The sequence below is a fragment of the Lontra canadensis genome, unplaced genomic scaffold (genome assembly GCF_010015895.1).
Source record: "Lontra canadensis isolate GAN:19392208 unplaced genomic scaffold, GSC_riverotter_1.0 scaffold38, whole genome shotgun sequence".
Classification (NCBI taxonomy): Eukaryota; Metazoa; Chordata; class Mammalia; order Carnivora; family Mustelidae; genus Lontra; species Lontra canadensis.
The window spans coordinates 9,220,215-9,243,082 of record NW_022631032.1 but is presented as its reverse complement, the minus strand read 5'-3'; the positions used below and the strand labels follow the sequence as shown (position 1 = coordinate 9,243,082).

The 22,868-nt window shown below is 40.5% G+C and overlaps 2 protein-coding genes across 4 annotated transcripts in view; one reads left to right on the top strand and one right to left on the bottom strand.

Moving 5' to 3' along the window:
• Positions 1-1,972: 1,972 nt before the first annotated feature.
• On the top strand, positions 1,973-22,845 carry MRPS22 (mitochondrial ribosomal protein S22). Of its 3 annotated transcripts, none has more exons than XM_032869580.1 (8): positions 1,973-2,146; positions 13,318-13,481; positions 14,555-14,719; positions 16,595-16,738; positions 17,051-17,134; positions 18,359-18,504; positions 21,394-21,502; positions 22,711-22,845. In XM_032869580.1, the coding sequence occupies exons 1-8, from the start codon at positions 1,975-1,977 to the stop codon at positions 22,804-22,806; spliced, it is 1,080 nt and encodes a 359-aa protein (XP_032725471.1). In that variant the 5' UTR covers positions 1,973-1,974; the 3' UTR covers positions 22,807-22,845. The 3 variants fall into 3 exon arrangements, with proteins under 3 accessions (XP_032725471.1, XP_032725470.1, XP_032725472.1); XM_032869579.1 differs by having other exon boundaries at positions 13,315-13,481; XM_032869581.1 differs by lacking the exon at positions 14,555-14,719 and having other exon boundaries at positions 13,315-13,481.
• Positions 17,817-22,868, bottom strand: part of COPB2 (COPI coat complex subunit beta 2) — a 34,579-nt gene continuing 29,527 nt past the window's right edge. Inside the window, exon 23 of the mRNA XM_032869578.1 lies at positions 17,817-17,955. The gene's annotated coding sequence lies outside the window, so the exon portion shown is untranslated. The remainder of the gene's footprint in view (positions 17,956-22,868) is intronic.

The following is a 22,868-nucleotide window of genomic DNA, read 5'->3' as shown; positions in this document are numbered from 1 at the left end:
GCCAAGAAAAAGTCCAACCTTTCCCCATCTCTCTCTTTCTCAAAGCACATAGTATGACATCTCTGCTTCTGCTCTGTCTTCCTGTCTTTTTCTGTGGACTGGGTTTCTCTGCTCAATCATCAGGGAGTATATTGCTGAGAAAGGGAGCTCCAAACCTAACTCTAAATAGTAATTAATTTCAAGGTTCTGCCTTCAACTATAGTTTTTGTGTTTCTTGGTTTGAATATTAAGAGAAAACCTGTTCGGTGCTTGAACAGCTGGGGTAGGCTGAAAAATAGCCTTCTTTCCCCAAAGATATCTACCTAATTCTTAGAACTTGTGCCTTATCTTATATAGAAACAGTCTTTACAGAAGTGATTAAATTAAGGATTTTAAGATGGGGAGATTATCCTGGATTATCAAGGTATGTTCTAAAGGGAATCATACATATCTTTATCAGGGTGAGGCAAAGGGAGATTAAGCACAGACAGAAGAGGTTATGTGATGATAGAGGCAGAGCTTGGAGTGATGCAGCCATAAACCAAGCACTGCTTGCAGTTACCAGAAGCTGGAAGGGACAAGTAACAGATTCTCCCCTAGAGCTTTTGAAGGGAGTACAGTTCTGCTGATACTCTGCTTTTGGCACAGTTATACTGATTTCAAATTCCTGGTACCCGTGACTGTGAGAGAATAACCTCGCCGGAGCGGCATCATTCTGGGGAGAGGCCTCGTCCTGGGAGCGGCCTTGTCCAGAGTGGCCTCTTCTTGGGAGCGGCCCTGTCCGGGGAGTGGCCTCCTGTCCAGGGAGCGGCCCTGTCTGGGGAGCGACCTCATCAGCAATGGCCTCAGCCTGGGAGCGGCCTCGTCTGGAGTGGCCTCGTCTGCGGAGCGGCCTTGTCCAGAGCGGCCTCATCTGGAGCGGCCTTCTTGGGAGTGACCTTGTCGGGGTCGTCGTCGTCTCTTCGTAAGAGATGGCCCCTACCAGTCAGTTTGATTTTTGATGCTTGGCTCGAAATAAAGCTTTGTTTGATTTTCGCTTTGTGTCAGTCTTGTTCCTTTGATCACGGACCCTAACAACTACCACTCCCTGACACCTGCTATCATGTAGAGGTGAGAAGCAGCAGCCATGTCTAAATGCAGCACCAAGACAAGGGCTCTCTCCTTCCCCACCCAAACAGGGAGTGTGTTCAGAGTCACCTCTTAATGGGCAGCGGTGGAAAGAGGAAAGGTTAGTGAGTCTACCTTCCAATTAATTCAAACGAGTGTTAACATCCTCCTTTAGCTAGGCCTTGTGATGAGTTCTTAGCATAGGCATCAAACTATAGGGAAGAGAAAGACCTACACATCCTGGACAGCTGGTAAGAAAATAACAGGATCATTAAATCATTCGTTTAGTCATTTATTCAACCAATGTTTCCTGTGCATAGAGATGTACCAGGTTAGGTGACGCTACAGTAAAATATGTAGAGCGATCGTCTTCATGGGATAAGAAAAATAAGCAAAATAATCATAAACTGAGAAAAGGGCTATGAAGTAAAGAAGTAAGGTCCTGAGACAGAATGAGGTGTATGAGTGGGTGAAGATGAAGACGGTTTTGATAATCGGGCTTTGGAATCAGGAGTTACATCTGTAGTGCGGGAGGGTCGGTGGCAAGTTTCAATGGGTAAGTCGAATAGGCCGTTGGATTTAAGCCTGGGGCTGGGAGAAAAGCTGTGGGCAGGAAATGGAAATTTATTAGAGCCATGGAAACGAAGGAAAGGTCCAGGAAAAAGAGCATTTAAGGGAGATGATGTAAGTTTTACCTTTGTCTCTATGCATACAGAGGACACGGGCATCCTCCACGTGTAAAGAAGAGGTTTACAAAAAAATTGTGACGTTTCAGAGCCCTGTCTCCTCCTCCCTCAACCAGACTCCATTTCCCAGAATGCTGCGCGAACCTCGCGAGACCCGAAATACCTCACGGTCGCTTCCGGCGCCGGTGGCCCCCGGAAAATCATGGCGACTGTCCGAGTGTCTGTGTCGCTGTGGAGCCTCCTGACAGGTTCCCGGAGCGCGGACCAGGTCTGTTTCCGGGCCCGGAGTCGGCCCCAGTTCCGCGCCTTGCTCCAGCCACTGCCCGGGCCCTGCGGGGCGGGATTGCCATGCCGTCGGCTTGCCTCTGAGGCGGGTAAGTGACCTGTCGGACGTCCACTGGTACGTTCTCCTGGGAGACCTAGAGCCTGTTTCTGGCTGGCGAGAACGACGAGGACCCCATCCTGCACTACCGTCCCCGGCTCTCACTAGGCCAGTGCGCCCTAGGCCAGCCGGCTCCCTTCTGTACGTTGTACCTGCAGGGTCAGTCATCACCTGCCCTTGTCATTCCTTAACTCAATGAACCAGCAGTGCCTGAGCTCGGTTCCTTGCAAAGGACAGTGCTACGTTTAGGGGATACGGCCAACTGAACTGGCTTGCCTTTGAGGAACTCTCGGCCCAGTGGGGAACTGACAATGCAGTGTGACTCAGGTCGCGATAGGGGAACACACATAAGAGTGGCACTCAAACTTGGTGGGAAGGACAGGGAAGGGTTCCTGGAAATTAGGACCAGAGCTGAGACCTGGCTAACCATGCTAGAGAGAAAAACATTTAACGCACGAGAAACATTTAAAACAGAGGAAACAACATAAAAGTTCAGCAATGAGACTGAAAACATGTAGTTTGAAAACACATGTTTGAGATAGGATTGATAGGCTTGGTATGGCTTTGGCTTTAAATTTAAAAGGAGAAATCAGTGTTGCTTCTCAGGTTTCTGGCTTGAGCAGTTGAGTGGAGGAGAGTAGTCCCATTTATACCAAGACAGAGAAGATTAATTGTAGGAACAGTTTGGTTTTGTTTGTACAGTTTGTTTTTGTTTGTTTGTTTGGGCGGGGGCGTGGAGGAGGGGAGGTGAGGGAAGAAAAGGCAGGAGTGGATGAGATTGGAAGGGAGGCAGAAGTAAACGTCTATTTATACACATTAAATTTGAGTGCTTTTGAAATTTGAGTGTAGGTACCCAGTTCGCAGTCATATCTAAAGTGAGAAACATCTGATAAAAGTGGTAACTCAATCTGGGTGCCTGGGATGAGTATAAGAAGTAGAAGACTAGTTCTGGCCTTTGGGGTAGGACAGTGTTTAGTGGGAGACACAGTGAAGTAAGCAGACTACCTTAGTTCCTTTTCTAAATATGGAAGTCATTGGTGAGTTTTAAGCATGACTCTTGATTACATTTAAAATTTTTTTCAGTTTTATTGAGATATAATTAATATACGGTATTGAATAAATTTAAGGTGTGCAGCACAATGATTTGACTTCATATGTCATGAGATTATTACTACAGTAAATTTAGTTTACATCTCTCCTCTCATGCAGGTACAAAGAAAAGAAAAAAAAAATTATTCCCTGTGATGAGAACTCTTAGGATTTACTTTCTTAACAACCTTCATATATGCTATTCATCAGTGTTATATTATCCTGTAGTATATTATATCCCTAGTTCTTTTATCTTTTAACTGGAAGTTTGTACCTTTTGACCACCTTCATCCAGTGCCCCTTCCTCTGGTAACCATAAGACCACAAGCCTGATCTCTTTTTCTGTGAGTTCTTGTTTGTTTGTCTTAAGATTCCATATATAGTTGAGATCATACAGTATTTATCTTTCTCTGCTTGATTTATTTCACTTAACATAATGCCCTCATAGTCCATCCATGTTGTCCCAAATGGCACAATTTCCTCCTTTTTTATTCCATTACACGCACATACACACACCCCACAACTATATTATCCACTGATGGACACTTAGTTGTCTCCATGTCTTGGCTGTTTTAAATAATGCTGCTGAATTCCTTTTCCTCATCCCTCACAACACTTGTTTCTTATCTTTTTGAGTCTTGCCATTCTGATAAGTGTAAGGTGCTGTTTCTTGTCATTTTGAGTCTTGCCATTCTGACAGGTGTAAGGTGTTATCTCCGTGTGGTTTTGATTGGCATTTCCCTGATGATTAGTGATATTGAGCAGCTTATGTGTCTGTTTGCCATCTGTATGTCGTCTTTGGAAGAATGTCTGTTTAGGTCTTTGACCCATTTTTAATCAGACTGTTTTTTTGGCACGGATTTCTATTAAGTTCTTCATGTACTCTTTAGATATTATCTGATACATCTGATACATCATATGATGTATCTTGTCTGATACATCACATGCAAGTATCTTCTCCCATTTAGTAAGTTGCCTTTTTGTTTGTTGATGGTTTTCTTTGCTGTGCAAAAGCTTTTTATTTTGATGTAGTTCCAATGGTTTATGTTTGCTTTTGTTTTCCTTTCTTGAGGAGATAGATCTAGACAAATATTGCCATGACTGATGTCAGAGAAATTACTGCCTTTTTTTTTTTTTCCCTAGGAGTTTTATGGCTTCAGATCTCACATTTAGGTCTTCAATCCATTTTGAGTTTATTTTTGTGTATTGTGTAAGAAAGTGGTCCACTTTCATTCTCTTGCCTGTAGGTGTCCAGTTTTCCCAGCACTATTTATTAAAGAGACTGTTTTTTTCTTGGTGGTATATTCTTGCCTCCTTTGTATTAGATTAATTGATCATGTGAATGTGGGTTCATCAGGGATACTGGCCTGTGATTGGTTTGTTTTCTTTCTTTCTTTCTGTCTCTCTGTCTTTCTGGTTTTGGTATCAGGGTAATGCTGGCCTTACAGAATGTATTTGGAAGCTCTCCTTCCTCTTCTATTTTTTTGGAATAGTTTGAGGAGAACAGGTATTAGCTCTTCTTTACATGTTTGGTGGAATTTATCTGTGAATCCATCTAGTCTTTTGTTTGTTGGGAGGTTTTATTGTTTTTGTTTGGGGAGGGCAAGAAAAATGGCGCCACCATCACTTTTGTTCCCGAGGAGTTTCCTGCAGATTCCTGTTCTCTGGCAAATGTCCTCAGATTAGTTATTAATCTCTTTAACATATGCCCAGGCACTTTTCCAACTGCTGCTTCCGTGCTGTGTCTGGGGTGTTATTTAGCATGCTGGGTCTTTATGGACAGTGTCTCAGGTTTTTCACCTCTGGCTCTCCCAGAGTCTAAAATCAGTTCTATCCATTTTCAGAGCCAGACCTCCTTTTCCCAGTGTGGGTCTCAGGGCTGGAGGAATCTAGTCTAGGGGTCTGATTTTCTTGCTCCTTTCTGCTTGTGACGTCCTTCTTGTTTATGGTTAGTTGAGTCAAGGGTTTGGTTCCTGAATATGTTTCCGCCCAGCCAACTCTTTTTGATATGACCTCCATTCTATGGCTAGCTGCAGAAGATCTGTTCAGCTACTTCATTTCATTTTCAGAGTTAGTGGCCATATTTGTAATTGTTGCCTCAGTGTGCCATGGGATGAGGTGAACTCAGAATCCTCCCACCCCACCATCCTCCCTTCATTCCTCTTCTTTGATTTCTTTCATCAGTGTGTTTTAGTTTTCAGTATAGGGATCTTTCACCTCTTCGACTAAATTTATTCCTAAGCATTGTATTGTTTTTGATGCTGTTTTCAGTGGGATTTCTTTCTTTCTTTTTCATATAATTTGTTAGTATAGAAATGCTACCAGTTTTTATTTTATTTATTTATTTAAAAAAAGATTTTATTTATTTATTTGACAGACAGAGATCACAAGTAGGCAGAGAAGCAGGCAGAGAGAAAGGAGGAAGCAGGCTCCCCGCTGAGCAGAGAGTCCAATGCGGGGCTTGATTCCAGGACCCTGGGATCATGACCTGAGCTGAAGGCAGAGGCTTTAGCCCACTGAGCCACCCAGGAGCCCCAAAATGCTACCAGTTTTTAAAAGTTAATTTTGTATCCTGCAACTTTAACTAAATTTGTTCATTAGATCTAATAGTTTTTTGATGGAGTTTTTTAGGATTTTCTACATACAAAATCCTATGGTCTGCAACTAATCAAAAACAAGTTTACTTATTCCTTTCCAATTCTGGTACCTTCTTTTTCTTGCCTAATCAATTGGCTAGGACTTGCAGCATTATGTTGAATACGAGACAACCTTGTCTTATTCCTGAACTTAGAGGGAAGTCTTTTAGTCTTTTATGGTAGCGTGGGTTTGGCATATATTATGTTGAGGTATGTTCCTTCCATACCTCATTTCTTAATAACTTTTATCATAATGTTAAACTTTGTTAAATGCTTCTTCTGCATCTATTGAAATGATTATATGATTTTTTTCTGTCAGTCTGTTAATTGTGATGTATCACATTGATTTGTGTATGTCAGACTATCCTTGCATCCTAGGGATAAATTCCACTTGATCGTGAATGATCTTTTGATGTGCTGCTGAATTTACTTGCAAGTATTTTATTGAAATTTTTACGTCTATAATTATCAGGTATATTGGCCTGTAGTTTCCTGGCAGTGTCCTTTTCTAGCTTTGGTAAGGGACTAGATTGGGTGCATTCAGAATGGTATGGTTGTAGAGTCTGGCTTTGGTATTAGGAAATGCTGGTCTAGTAAAATGAGTTTGGGAGTGTTCCCTCCTGTTTGTTGGAGGAGTTTAAGAAGGCTTGTTTGGTAAAATTCACCTGTGAAGCCACCTGTTGCTGGGCTTTTCTTTGTTGAGAGATTTTATTATTGCAGATTGACTCTCCTTAGTAGTAATTGGTGTGTTCAGATTTTCTGTTTCTTCCTCAGTCTTCTTAGGTTGCATGTTTTTAAGAATTTTCCCATTTCTTATAGGCTGTCCAGCTTGTTGCCACATAGTTATTCACATTAGCCTCCTAGAATCCTTTGTATTTCTGTAGTGTGAGTTGCAATGTCTCTTTTTTCATTTATAATTTTTTCATTTATGTCTTCTCTTTTCCTTGCTTAGTCTATCTAGCCAAAGGTTTGTCAATTTTATTATCTTTTCAAAGAACCATCTCTTAGTTTTGTTAATCTTTTCTGTGGTTTTGACTACATTTTAAAGAGATTTACTCTGGTTCTTCTATGGAGAATGCTCTACAGTGGTGTCAGAATAGAGCCAGGGAGACTGGTTAGGAGGTTAAGGCAAGAGATGAGAATGGCCTTGATCAGGGTAGTGGCAGTGGGAAATGGAGAATTAAAGAGAGATTTATGAGGTATAATAGACATATATAGTGTTTTAGTGTCCTTTCTTTGTAAAATGGGGATAATTGTATTTCTGGGGTGGTTGTAAGGATTAAGTGTGCTAAATATGTAAGGTACTTGGCTCAGTAAGTACTGGCATAGAGTAAATATCTAACAAATGTTAGTTGTTATTGTTGCTGTTATTGTTATAACTGCTGTTGGCTAGATGTGGAAGGTAAAGGAGAAGTCAGTAATGACTAAGAAGTTTCTGGCCCACATGGCCTGTTGGATGCTACTAAGATAAGGAACCATAGGAAAAGCAGGTTTGAGACAGGAGAAAGTTGATGTGTTCTGGTTTGGCAATACTGAAGTGCATGTGAGATGTACATGGGATAGGTGGATGGAAGAGAATGTTGACTGAAGATTCAGATTTTAGAGTCTCCAGCATATAGAAATAATTAAAGTCACAGGTTGGTAGGATATCATCCCAGAATGTAAGAAGGGAGAAAAGAAGGCTATAGTTCAGAATTTTTAGGGCCACCAGCATTTATAGGACTAGCAGAAGAAGAGGTGGTGGGGAAGGAATGGTACTTTTTTTTTCCTCCCTTTCCTAATGGAAGTGGAAATAGAGGAAGTTAGGCAAAGAGATGGGCAAACTGTGTTAGGCAGAGGTGATATCTGGGTGTCCTCACCTGTCCAAGGCTCTTCCATGACACCACATGGCCTTTTCAGTCTCACATTATGATCCAAGCCTGTGTTTCCTAGTTGCAGCCCCGTAGCCTGGAATTTTCTTTTTTTCCTCTGTCCTTTTCAGGCCCCATGGGAAGCCTTCCAGACCCTGCTGTTTTCGCTTTCTCTGCTCCAAGAGTAGTGTAGCACTTGCACTGGGGAGGACCAGGAAAGATTAGAGTTGATCTAGTATCTAGAAATAAACTTTGGCTTGTTTATTTTTAAGATTTTATTTATTTATTTGACAGAGAGATCACAAATAGGCAGAGAGGCAAGCAGAGAGAGGGGGGGAAGCAGGCTCCCTGCTGAGAAGAGAGCCCGATGCAGGGCTCGATCCCAGGACCCTGAGACCATGACCTGAGCTGAAGGCAGAGGCTTCTGCTTTCACCTGCCACCCATGTGCCCCTAGAAACAAACTTTGGTTTAAATCTTGACTCTGTCACTTAACAGCTAGTAGGTCTTTAGGCAGGCTCCAGTATCCTCATATATAAAATTGAGATATCAATATCTATTTTGTGGATTGTTATAAACATTCCTAAAAATGTATGTAATGTCTGGCATCTAAGAGACAACTCTGTAAATTATTATTATTATTAATGCTATTACATTAGTTATTTATTTTAAAAATATATTTATTTGTGAGAGAGAGTACACAAGCATGCATGTGTGCATGTGTGAGTAGGGTGAGGGGCAGAGGGAGATAATCCTCAACAGACTCCCTGCCAAGATCAGAGCCCTGTGGCGGGGCTTGAGCCCATGACCCAGAGGATCATGACCTGAGCTGAAATGAAGAGTCAGATGCTTGACCGACTGAACCACCCAGGCACCCCTTATTTATGTTTAAGATTTTAAGTACTCTCTATACCCAACATGGGGCTCAAACTTACAACCTCGAGATCAAGAGTCACATGCTCTACTGACTGAGCCAGCCAGGCACTCCACATTAATTACTTAAAAAAAAAAAATTATTGCGGCTGCCTGGGTGGCTCAGTGGGTTAAGCCTCTGCCTTCAGCTCAGGTCATGATCTCAGGATCCTGGGATCGAGTCCCACATCAGGCTCTCTGCTAGGCGGGGAGCCTGCTTCCTCCTCTCTCTCTCTGCTTGTGATCTCTGTCAAATAAATAAAATCTTAAAAAAAAAATAAAAATTAAAAATTATTTTAGAGAGGGAGAGAGCAAGAGCAGGAGGGGCAGAGGGAGAGAGCGTCTCAAGCTGACTCTGTGTGGAGCCAGATGCAGGGCTTGATCTCACGACCCTGAGTTTGCTTCCTGAGCCAAAACCAAGAGTTGGACAGTTAACTGAGCCACCCAGGTGCCTCTTAATTACCTTTTTATTTTTATTTATTTATTTGAGAGAGAGAACGAGCAGGGAGAGGGACAGAGAGGGAGAAGTAGGCTCCCTACTGAGCATGGAGCTGGGTGTGGGGCTCGATCCTAGCACCCCGGGATCATGACCTGAACTGAAGGCAGACCCTTAACCAACTGAGCCACCCAAACACTGCTTACTTACTTTTTTAGAATTTAATTTTATTTTTTTAGTGTTCCAAGATTCATTGTTTATGCCCACACCCAGTGTGGTGCAGTACGTGCCCTCCTTAATACCCATCACCAGGCACACCCATCCGTCCACTCCCACAACCCTCCAAAACCCTCAGTTTGTTTCTTAGAGTCCATAGTCTCTCATGGTTCGTCTCCCCCTCTGATTTCCCCCAATTCACTTTTCCTTTGCTTTTCCTAATGTCCTCCATGTTATTCCTTATGCTCCACAAGTGAGTGAAACCATATGATAATTGACTTTCTCTGCTTGACTTATTTTACTCAGCATAATCTCCTCCAGTCCTGTCCATGCTGATACAAAAGTTGGGTATTCATTCTTTCTGATGGCTGCGTAATATTCCATTGCATATATGGACTGTATCTTCTTTATCCATTCATCTGTTGAAGGGCATCTTGGCTCTTTCCACAGTTTGGCGATTGTGGCCATTGCTGCTATGAACATTGTGGTACATATGGCCCTTCTTTTCACTACATCTATATCTTTGGGGTAAATACCCAGTAGTGCAACTGCAGGGTCATAGGGCAGCTCTGTTTTTAATTTCCTAAGGAATCTCCACACTGTTTTCCAAAGTGGCTGCACCAACGTGGATATCCACCAACAGTGTAAGAGGGTTCCCCTTTCTCCACATCCTCTCCAACATTTGTTGTTTACTGTCTTGTTAATTTTGGCCATTCTAACTGGTGTAAGGTGGTATCTCAATGTGGTTTTGATTTGAATCTCCCTGATGGCTAGTGATGATGAACATTTTTTCATGTGTCTGTTAGCCATTTGTATGTCTTCCTTGGAGAAGTGTCTGTTCATGTCTTCTACCCATTTTTTGACGTGATTATCTGTTTTGTGTGTGTTGAGTTTGAGGAGTTCTTTATAGATCCTGGATATCAGCCTTTTGTATGTACTGTCATTTGTGAATATCTTCTCCCATTCTGTGGGGTGCCTCTTTGTTTTGTTGACTGTTTCCTTTGCTGTGCAGAAGCTTGTTATCTTGATGAAGTCCCTAAATTTTGCTTTTGTTTCCTTTGCCTTTGGAGACAGGTCTTGAAAGAAGTTGCTGAGGCTCATGTTGAAGAGGTTACTGCCTATGTTCTCCTCTGGGATTTTGATAGATTCCTGTCTCATATTGAGGTCTTTTATCCATTTTGAGTGTATCTTTGTGTATGGTGTAAGAGAATGGTCAAGGTTCATTCTTCTATACATAGCTGTCCAATTTTCCCAGCACCATTTATTGAAGAGACTGTCTTTTTTCCCACTGGATATTTTTCCTGCTTTGTCAAAGATTATTTGACGATAGAGTTAATGGTCCATATATGGTCCGTCTTCTCTGTTCCATTGGTCTATGTGTCTGTTTTTGTGCCAGTACCATGTTGTTTTAGTGATCACAGCTTTGTAGTAAAGCTTGAAATCAAGCAACATGATGTCCCCAGCTTTGTTTTTCTTTTTCAACATTTCCTTAGCAATTTGGGGTCTCTTCTGATTCCATACAAATTTTAGGATTGTTTGCTCCAGCTCTTTGAAAAATGCCAGTGGAATTTTGATCAGAATGGCATTGAAAGTATAGATTGCTCTAGGCAGTATAGACATTTTAACAATGTTTATTCTTCCAATCCATGAGCATGGAATGGTCTTCCATCTTTTTGTGTCTTCTTCAGTTTCCTGCATGAGTGTTCGGTAGTTACTTGAGTACAGATCCTTTATCTCTTTGCTTAGGTTTATTCCAGGGTATGTTATGGTTCTTGGTGCTATAGTAAATGGAATCGATTCTCTAATTGCCCTTTCTATAGTTTCATTCTTAGTGTATAAGAAAGCAACTGATTTCTGTGCATTGATTTTGTATCCTGCCACATTACTGAATTGCTGTATGATTGGAGTCTTTGGGTTTTCCATATAAAGAATCATGTCATCTGTGAAGAGAGTTTGACTTCTTTGCCAATTTCAATACCTTTTATTTCTTTTCGTTGTCCGATTGCTATTGCTAGAATTTCTAGTACTATGTTGAACAACTGTGGCAAGAGTGGGCATCCTTATCATGTTCCTGATCTCAAAGGGAAGGCTGTCAGCTTTTCTCCATTGAGAATGATATTCGCTGTGAGTTTTTCACAGATACATTTTATGAAGTTGAAGAATGTTCCCTCTATCCCTGTACTTTGAAGAGTTTCAATCTGGAAAGGATGCTGTATTTTGACAAATGCTTTCTGCATCAATTGAGAGGACCATATGGTTCTTCTCTCTCCTCTTATTAATGTGTTCTGTCACATTGATTGATTTGCAAATGTTGAACCTCCCTCGCATCCCAGGGTTAAATTTATCTGATATGAGAATCGCTACTTCAGTTTTCTTTTGAGGCCCATTGGCATGAAAGATGGTTCTCCATCCCTTCACTTTCAGTCTGGATGTATCTTTAGGTTCAAAATGTGTCTCTTGTAGATAGCGTATGGACAGGTCCTGTTGTTTTATCCAGTCTGCAACTCTGTGCCATTTTATGGGAGCATTTAAGTCGTTCATGTTGAGAGTGGTTATTGAATGATAAGTTTTTCTTGACATCATGTTTCCTCTGAAGTCCTTGTTTCTATAGATTGTCTCTGTAAATTTCTGTTCTGTGTCACTCTTGGGTTCTTTCTTCTTTTATAGAACCCACCCCTTAATATTTCTTATAGTGTCAGCTTGGTGGTCACATAATCTTTTAAACCTTGCCAGTCTTGGAAGCTCTTTATCTCTCCATCCATTCTGAATGTCATCCTTGCTGGATAAAGTATTCTTGGCTCTATGTTCTTCTCATTTAGTGCCCTGAACGTGTCTTGTCAGCCCTTTCTGGCTTGCCAGGTTTCTGTGGACAGGTCTGATGTTATTCTGATGGTCCTCCCTCTGTACATAAGGAATCTCTTCCCCCTAGCTGCCCTTAAGACATCTTCTCTGAATTTATGAGTCGTGAATTTCACAATTATGTGCCTGGAGGTCTTTCTACCCTTGTTGATCCCTTGTTGATCTTGGGGTTTGTTCTTTCTGCCTCTAGAACATGAACCCTTGTTCTGTTCCCCAGATTAGGGAAATTTTCATCCAGGATTTGTTCAACTATATCTTCTAGTCTTCTCTCTCTCCACCCCCTCAGGAATCCCAATAATTCTGACATTGGAATATCTAATGGCATCATTTATTTCCCTAATTCTGTTTTCATGGCTTCTGAGCTGTTTCTTCCAGGCCCCCTCCTGATCCTCCTTTTCTATCAGTTTGTCTTCTAGATCACTAATTCGATCTTCTGCCTCATTTACTGTAGCTCTTGGAGTATTTAGATTGGATCTTATTGATAGCATTTTTAAGTTCTGCCCAGATCAGCTCTCACTTCTGCCCATAGAGATTCTATGTTGCCACTAATGGTCTTCTCCCACCTGGCTATTGCCTGGATGATTGTTACCCTGAATTCTGTTTCTGACATATTGTTTATGTCCATATCCAGTAGTTCTGTGGCAGAGGTCACAGTCTGAATTTTTCCTCTGTTGGGTGTTCCTCCTCCTAGTCATTTTGGTGAGGGGTGGTCGAGGGGATGTATAATTGAATATATCAACCATGATCCTGGCAAGGTGCATCTCTTCACTGATGATTTTCTCCCCACTCCCCCACCCCCCAGATCCAGAAGTGTATAGTCTTACATCTCAGGCTGATTTCATGGGTGTTCAGAGTGTTCTGGTAGATATTTAGCTCAATTCAGGAGACTGGTTGAAACAGAGTCTCCTACTTCTCCACCGTCTTGCCCCCCTATTACTTTTTTATGTTTCTTTCTCTACTAGGTTTTGAGTGCCCTTTTGGCAATAGTCTCATCATTGTAAATGCTCAGTAAATTTTATCAAGGAATGAATGAATGGATTTCATAGATACTAACTTTATACATTTTGAGGTAGACACTTTGTTAATTTCCTTTGTTAATTTTTTTGTTTAGAGATCTTGTTGGCTTGTCATTTTTACCATCTTACTTACTGAAACCCATTTTAGCAGAATCTGGTAGCTCACAGAACAAGAAACCTACGTTTATGGATGAGGAGGTCCAAAACATACTCATCAAGATGACAGGCTTGGATTTGCAGAAGGTTTTTAAGCCATCTATACAAGAACTGAAACCACCAACCTATAAGCTGATGACTCAGGCACAGTTGGAGGAGGTACGTGAATACAAAAATACTGGTAGAATACCTTTCTTTAAAGGGTTAAACAAGATTTCCAAAGGTCCCTCAAGATACCAGTAGCTGCTTTTCCGTTGGCACTCATGGTGGAGAGTTCCAGGCACAGACTAAGAAATGGGAACAGGCAGGCAGAGTGAAACAGGGAGCATGGCCAGAATTAGACGGACTGGGGCCAATGGGTCAGGCCTCTGTGTCCAAGCAGAGCCTCCTCTGCTCCCAAACCTGCCTGAGTATCCATTCTTTGTCCTGCCTGGTTCAGGTTCCTTCCTTGAAAAAAGCTGCTTTGAGGATGATGTTTTGGTGGGATTATGGATCCTGCTGAACCACAGACTACTCTAGGCATCAGTCCTCCTGGAGTCATGGGTATGAGCGCTTTGTGGAAAATGCTCTAATGTATGAATAGGTAAAGCATTATTGCTCCTTTTTCTAATTCAAAGTAAATTACAGTCATAGCAAAACATTCAGATATACAGTAGTATATCACGTGAGGAGTAAAAATACCATTTTTACTTCTCAGAGGTAATCACTGCTAACAGTATGGCTTGGAGCAGTGTGGTCAGTGGTTAAGAGCATGGGCTCTGGAGTTGAGTGGCCAGGGTTCAAATCCCAGTGCTACAACTTCTTAGCAATTTACTTCACATGTGTGTGCTCCTATTTTCTCTTCCATGAAATGAAATAACAGGGTCACTAGCTCGTAAGGTAGTTTGTGGATATTAAATGAGCCAAATACATTCCAAGTATTTGAACGATATGTGGTGCATAGTACACGCACAGTAGATGAAATCCTTTATTGTATTTCAAGCAGCGGCCTGGCTCTGTCTCAAAGCATTCCTTTGCCATGGTGAGAATGATTGAGCCTGTAGGTGGTGCTCTCAGCCACACCACAGAGTTGGCAAAGGCCAGGGCCCAGGAGACTTTTCACTCACGGATTTGGGGCTAGAGCTTTTTCTCTTTCTAGTTCTTGGCATTTTTTATCAGTATCTGCTTTTGTCAGATGATCCTTCTGGCTTGCAACCTTGCAGCTTTCCTTAAGAAATATTTTATTTCATTAGGCTACAAGGAAGGCAGTTGAGGCAGCTAAAGTACGATTAAAAATGCCACCGGTTCTGGAAGAACGAGCACCAATAAATGACGTGTTAGCTGAAGATAAGATTTTGGAAGGAACAGAAACAGCCAAATACGTATTTACTGATATATCATATAGCATACCACATCGGGTGAGTATATGTCTAATTGCAAAATGATCTTTATTTGAAATATGTGGAGATGGGTCTGAGGGACAAGGGTCAACATTATTGTGACCCACCTGTCTCTGAATCTTTCAAACCAGAATTCCTGTGGCTGGGTGAGACCCTCTGGAAAATCCAGCCCAGCATAAGGAAGAAGAGAAATGCAGATCAATCCATCATCATGTTACCATTTCCCTACAGATTATGGACACATTTTATTCCAGATCAAGAAAGAGACAGGTGTGCTGAGACAGTAGTAGTTTACAGACAAACCCACCCCCAAACCACAAATAGGCAGAAATCTTCAAGGCAGTGAGAGAAGGGGATTCTTTCTGCCGGTTAGACTAACTCCCTTAGCTGAAACATTTTGAGAAAATGGTTTCTTTCTTGTAAATTCTTGAGGATACCAAAAAACCCAGACTTTCCAAAGGATTTTCACTTTTCAGAATTTGCAGAAAGAATGACAGTTTCCGGAGGTACCTTTCAGACATCACTTGCTTCTTCTGTTGTGGTTTTTATCCTCTAGCTCCTCTTCCCTTGATGGCCAATTCCAAAAGAACACTCTGGTACTTGTAAAATATATCAGTTTTGTGTTTGAATCTTTTCAATTAAGAGTGGAACAAGTGACTTACAATTCAGCCCACAGAATGCAGTAAAATACTATGTAACACTACAGTTGGGAGAAAGACCACCCCACATTAATCTTTTTATCATCTATGATTATGGTCAGAAGACATGATTTGAGCCATGTCCATGTCTGTACATCAACCACCTCTACACCTGACATGATAAACAGGGATCACAGTTTCATTTTAATTAAAATTTTTTGCTCTGGGGTGCTTTACTGTATGTTTGGAGTGCTTTGAAGGGTGTTTATGGGAGCATTTTATAACCTGAAAGGGAGAAAGGAACTTAGAATTCAAATTGCCAGTCCTTTTGAGGAATAACTGTGGTATTTAGACATCGTTATTTTTTTCTATTTGCAGTACTTGATGAAAGTTTTAATTATATTGTCCTCAGAACAATTCAATGACTCTTACACCTCTGAAAAGTAGAAAATTAGTACCATCTGGTTAATTTATACAGTAACCAAATGTGTATCAATTACCTGCTACGTGCAAAATTCTATGTAAGTCAATGGGTATCTCAAAGAATTATAATTAGCAGTTCCTGCCCTTTTTCAGTTCTCTGACAGTATCTGAGCAGTGTCAAGAATCTAGCTTATGATAAATTGCCAGTTGAATGGAATATACAGTAGGTGGAATTCAGAGCAAAGGGATCTCACCACCTAGGATTTGGTAGTTGGAAGAGTGAGGAGACCAGAGGCAGGTGGACAGTCTCTTTGACACATTTATGTCTCATCCCAGTTTGGGGAATTATAGAGATGTGGAATTAAGACTCCATATTCCTTGGTTTGTTTCTTTTACTCCAGGGACTTTAGAAGTAGATCACAAAGTAGTAAAGTCTGTTTCTGTGAGACTTTGTGATGTGGAAGTGAAGCAGTTTGAAAGGTCTCATAACATTTCTTTGCTCTGAAATGGATTTAGACAAATCTCTGACCAGTTTTTTTCAGTTGAACCATTTTATGTATTAAACCCACTTTAGGACCGTAGTTGGCACTTAGCAAATACTTTCATTTTAGATTTGTCAGAGCCACAGCAGTGATTAGTGAAGGAAGTATCCAATCTTGCAAAGTGTTTGAGGTTTAAAATTATCATTGAAATCATATACAATTGCATTTTGCATCTCCCAGTTGCATTTTGTATTTTGATTGCAAATTATTCTTATAGTGGTGCTTAGTGGAACATGGGAACTAGAAATAAGTCTTCACACACCCACCCTTGATTTTGTTTTCTATTTCAGGAGCGTTTTATTGTTGTCAGAGAACCAAGTGGGAGGCTACGCAAAGCCTCTTGGGAAGAACGGGACAGGATGATACAAGTTTATTTCCCAAAAGAAGGCCGTAGAGTTTTAACACCAATAATTTTCAAGGAAGAAAATCTCAAGGTAAGGTGACTTTGGTTTCCTACAGTCAGTGGTGATGGTTTCTTTGTGGAATAAGTTGGCTCTGGTACTGCAGGGCTTCTGCTTTGATAAACACAGATAAATTTTTCTGATGATGACTCCTCTACTGTTCTCTATCTTGCAATTGGCTTAGTTGGGGTTTGAATCTAGGTGTGACAGTTCTGAAGCCTGTGTTTTTTCTGCCTCACACTTACTGGGCACAGAAGTGGATGAGCACGTCTGTCACGGCAGCAGGACAGGTATTGAACTTTGATGTTTTTCTCATCTAATTCCATCTGTGCTGTGTGGTTTTAGACCATGTTCAGCCAGGACCGGCACGTTGATGTCCTCAATCTCTGCATTGCCCAGTTTGAGCCAGATTCCACTGAATATATCAAAGTGAGTATATTTTACAGTTTCTAAGTATGAACTTAAGTATGGTTATGAGTAAGATTTTTATAGGGGGAAGAGAAGAGAAATACCTGAACATCTATTAAGCACCTGATATACATCAGGTTTTATCCTCACAGCAGCCCTTGAGTGAAGGATTGGAGAATTTAAGCTTGGAGCATTCTATAGCTTGCTGTAAGTTGCACAGCTAGTAAGTGGTAGCGGTAGGGACCCAAACTTGATGGCAGAGCTGCTTCTCTTTTATCATACAGGAACAGAGTCATTTACTAAAATTTGCCAAGATGTAATATATGTGTCTTACAATTCAGTTTAGTAAGCAATCACGTAGTGCTTTCTTCATACGATATTGCAGATAGTACAGTGACGACATGAACTAGGGTAGGGTGTGCTGTGTCAAAGCTTGCAGTCCAGAAGTGATTGTGGGGAAAGATGCCAGATAAGTATGCAGATAATTATCACCTTAGGTTTAAGATGTTAGGTGCTAAGAGAAGATTACAGAGCCCTTTCAGGAAAGGTTTCATAGGGGTCTTGGACAGGGTTCTAGAAGGGCAGGGAACATCATGAAGTTGGATGAGAAGAGGTGTTCCAGGCAGCGAGAGGGAACAGTGTGCTTGCAAATGGTCAGTCATCTGGTTTGCTTATATATGCAGTGTATATGTATGGGAGGTTAAACTGGAAAAGTAAATAGAGGCATGTCACGGGTGACCTCAGATGCTAGGCTCAAGGATCTGGACTTCATTCAGCAGGACTTTGAAAGTCTTTTGAACACAGGAATGCCCTTATTGTAGTCCTTAGTTGGCATGATCAGTCTGGAAGAGCTGAAGGAGCATTAGTTAAGGTGGAAAGGGGTAGTTGATTGAATTGGGGAAAAACAGAGAAGTGAAAAAATATGCTTGATTTTATTTTATTTTTTAATCTTCTAGTGACCAAGATAATGGTGGTCCATTATTTTCTAGTGGTCTACATATATATATAAAATAGGTGCTTCATAAATAGTGTTTGGCTGCTGAAAAGTACTGCAATATGGCTACACTTCTACAGTGCAGAGTTGATCTAAACCATACCTACTGGTTATTCAGAGTAGAGGCAGATGTAAACAGGCCTGGTTTACTGGTCCTTTCTTGGGCAACACTCATGCAAGTAAATGTGTATCCAGTAATGCTCACTTTCACTTTTAATGTTTCTGAAAAAAACTGCATTTTATGTGAATAGATTCATCATCAGACCTATGAAGACATAGATAAACATGGAAAGTATGACCTTTTACGTTCAACAAGACACTTCGGCGGAATGGCTTGGCATCTTGTAAATAAGAAAAAGATTGATGGTTTACTGATTGACCAGATTCAGAGAGATTTGTAAGTACGAGCTTAGTAAGTAAAAGAAATTCTTACAGTAAATAAATACAGTAAATCTGTATTTGAGCTATTTTTTCCTCAGTGATGACAGTGTATTGTCCAGTGAAACACTTTTCACTTACCTCCTTTATTTATGGGTTGGTTCTTCCATCACAACCCACTTTTCTGTCTTTGCTTTCGTGTTATTTAAATAGGGCTAGATTCTCTGAAAGAGTAAGTGGCTGTGGATCTGTATTACATACCTTGGATACTGACTTATCCTGGGCCTTACCAGTGTTCCTGGGTTATCAGTGAACTTTCCAGACACTCAAAGGGGATTAAATGGGAAATATAAAGACATAATCTTCGGCAGGTGCTTGTTTTGTGGTGGAACTGGGGCTTTTCAGTAAAAGTAATCATTTAATTTATGAAAATATTATTGCTTTTGATATCCCTTGCTTTTGCAAGATTTTTAAGGCACTAAAAAAAATTATATTTTTTCCCAGAGTTACATGAAACAAGGAATGTCTACTGTATTTTAACATGTAGGTATTTTAACTGATGAACTCCCAGGTTTCTAGCTGAAACACTGTACTTTACAACTTGTGATGAAACTAAAAAAATTGTTCCTGAGTATCTATCAGTTGGATTAGAACTACCAAAATGACAAGAAAAAGAAACCAGTGTGGCTCTAAGAAAGTCAACTTTCTACAAAAAGTCATTGACTGACTCAAAAGTCTGAACTGCAAGAGGGTTTAGTGATTCCTGCCACCTTCAGACTTTAAGGCCCTGTGACTCAGCATATCCTCCGTATCATCTGATCTAAGCCATTCACAGAAAGGTCCTAAGGCTTTCGGAAATAGAAAGTTCCACAGATACTATCTAAGAAATACATTCCATATTTGGAAAAAGAGCACCATTTCTCACAGAAGCAGCATTCCTAATGATAGATGTCTTCAGGCCAGCTCACTTCACCAGCAAGTGTAGTGTAATCCAGTTCAGAGGACAGATATATATCTACCTTCATCCCATGTAAGTAGGGGGCTGGTTGATCGTCATGAGGATACTCAAAAAATGGGACCTATTTTCAGGTGATTTAGCAATGACATCTCCTGTGAGTGAATTTTCTTATAAAGTTTTTTAGATGGACTCATTCTGAAATGATTTTATTATAAACACATCTAACATTTTCTAAACAATTAGAGTAAGAAATGTGTAACTGAACATTAAAGTTCTTTATCAAAGTGTACTAATTTATATTATAGTAATACTCATTACCACATGCAAGTTTTACATCCAAAGCAGTTTACTTGTATACTGGGAGGGAGTTTTGAGTACTTAATTTTCCTGCTCTGCATTAAGTAAAACCATTCTTGTGGGATTTCTGACCAGGACAGCGTGCTGCAAATCCCAGACTAGACAATAGAGGGTGCATGTCCTCACTGAATAGAACCCAAGGCAGAATTGAGATTCTGCTTGTTTATTTCAGACTTAAGTCTCACTGTTGGTTTTTGTAATTGAGACTCTTTTAAAATCTTTTTGAACATGTAAATTTATTTGCTCTTATTTTCAAATATGGGCTGGGTGTTGAACTAACTTGTTCAATAAGATGCAGGCATTATACTGTAGCATGAATGTAATGAAGCCCTAACCAGAAATCTAAATATAGAAGCCCAGTTGAGCTCTTTACAGGACCACATGCTTCTGAGCTCCAAAGGGGATTTTATTATTTGGGGAATTTTTGTTGCCATGTTTACTGGACTTTGTTAGATTATATAACAAGCACATACATTTGTAATGAACATGTCTCAATATTTTTCCCTGAAAAATTTTACTGTAAGAACAGCCCTAGTTTCTCAGTTCTCCCAGAAGATGGCCTTGAGAGTGAATGGGCCTTGGGATAAGCCTAGAGCATTTCTCTGAGTTCACTATGGCTTGAGAAGTTCTTTACTCGCACAGGCCAGGTTTAATAGGAAAACAGGAAAATTAGTGAGATAGCTGGGGAAACACTGAATTATGGTGTCTTTATCCCTCTACCCCCACAGCTGGAAAGCAGTAACTCACAACCTCAAAAGCACAAGCATTTTAGAAAGGGTATTTACCCCCTCAGCTTTGAGGTGGCAAATGGTAGGCAGGTGTTGGCTATGTGAGAAGATAGTGACTGATTGGTTTGGGGAAGGCCAAGGTTGTTTTTATGCTGATAAAAGTTGTTTAGAGGTTTCTAAAAAGTAAGTACACACCAGAAGAACTGAATTCTAGATTGTTAAAGTAGAACCTGACATTCCTTCTGACTGAGGAGCATAATTTCAGATTTACTCCGCTAGGATGCTCATTTTTAACTAATGGGTTCTTGTGAATAGACTGGTGGCCTGGGAGTCTTTCCTTGGACTCCTAGGAGGCCTCCTGTGGAGGCATTTATTCACTAATTCAGAGTCTTAATGAAAATCTGTTAGCAGAAAATGTCACTGCTAATGAACTTGAAGGCAAGTGGCTTTGAGCATCCCCTGACCACCAGCCTCCAGCTTATGTGGGATGAAGGTAATATTCCTGCCCTGAGTTGGATTACATTATTATCTGCCTGTGAAGTGAGCTGGCCTACCAGCCATCTTACATTAAGAATGCTATTTCTATGAGAAGTGATTCTGTTTCCAAAAAGAATACAGTCACATTTAGAATATATTCACCTTCATAAACTGGGTATTGCCTGTACTGATTGCTGCCCTGCCTACTGCAGAGTGGATATGAAGCTTAAATTAGCTGATTTTCTAAAAATGCCTTTGAAAATACAAAACTAAAGGCTTAAAAAATGTCTGGCCCAAGGAAAGTTTAAAGTGTAATTTAGTTTTAAGTTGGGACACATTTTTATAAATGCAGAAAACCCACTGATGGCAGTAAATCCTTTCCCTCTAGAGTTGATGATGCCACCAGCTTGATCCAGCTGTATCACCTCCTCCATCCAGATGGCCAGTCAGCTCAGGAGGCCAAGGAGCTGGCTGCTGAGGGAGTACATTTAATTAAGGTAAAGGGACTTTTCCCACACTGTCTGTTGTATTGTGATAAAACTGAGTTGGGAAGAATTCTGAAATGGGGCATATCTAATGATAACTAAACAGATTCACATATATAGGAGATGTGTGATTTTGAAATAGATTTGAATAGTTTTTTTTTTTTTAAAGAAACAAATGCACTTTTAATAGGTCTATGGATAAAAACTACTCAGCGCAGGTCAGGAAACCAGAGCAGCCTCTACTTCTGTTGGAGCCATGCCCTGCACAGTCTTTGGGTCTGAGGTTATCAGGCTATTTGCATTATTTCATGTGATCCACAGTATTAGAAAAAAGAGGCATTAGATAGTTTTGATGAACTAGAGCCCCCCCTGTATTTCTTCATCTGATAACAGAAACACATGGGATGGGGTTCGGGGGGAGCTACAGCTGGAGTCCAAGTAGTTCAGATAGTAGGGCAGCAGCCCCCTTGTTCTTTGAAGTGATCAAGTCACCAGCAAGATAGGAGGATGAGGCAGACACATGTTCCCAGTGCACCTTTTTGTACTAGAGTGTGGTCACATTCCTGTCCAGACAGGGGAAGGTGGTGCTTATATATTACTCAGCCTTAGTTGCATTATCATTTTGGAAGTGCATGGTTCTCAAAACCTTAGACGTATACAGATTTCTCTGTCACTGTATATTTTCAGCTCTTCTAAGGTGCAGAACAGACATGGTTTTGTTGGTCTGGCTTCTCTCCCAATCTTATTTTAGGCATACTACAGAGCAGTTCTAAGGATAAATATGACCAGCGATTACCCCCTAGGAGGAGTAGAGAGAAACTACGGTACCAATTTTGGTTTTCTATGATAGGCCAGATAAAGCAAACTGCTTTTGGGGAAAATATTTTTTAGCTTAAAACCCAATGATATACATTTTGATCTAGCAGGAGGTGCAATGTCAGGTTTTATTTTTCTGGAAATAAGCTAAGAGAGCCATATTAGGATTCCTAGGAATCCTAACATGGCAGCCATATTAGGATTCTTCTGATGTTTAGAATAACTGGCTTGAACTGTGTCAGATACTATTTTTTGGTCCATGTAGTATGCTTATTGTTTTATAATCAGAAAAAAAAATTGTTAACCTTGGAAGACTTTTTAAACTGGACTTTGCTAATGCAGAAATGGAAAACTTTATAAATAGTATATGTCTATTGCTTAAAAGAGTTTCTTTTTTTAAACAGATCTTTGCAAAAACAGAAGCACAGAAGGGAGCATATATAGAATTAACACTACAAGCTTACCAAGAAACATTCATTAGCCATTCTGCAGCTTCCTGAAAACATTTTTAAAATAAACTTCATTTTACTAAATTATAACTTGCTTTCTCTGTTAATGTTGA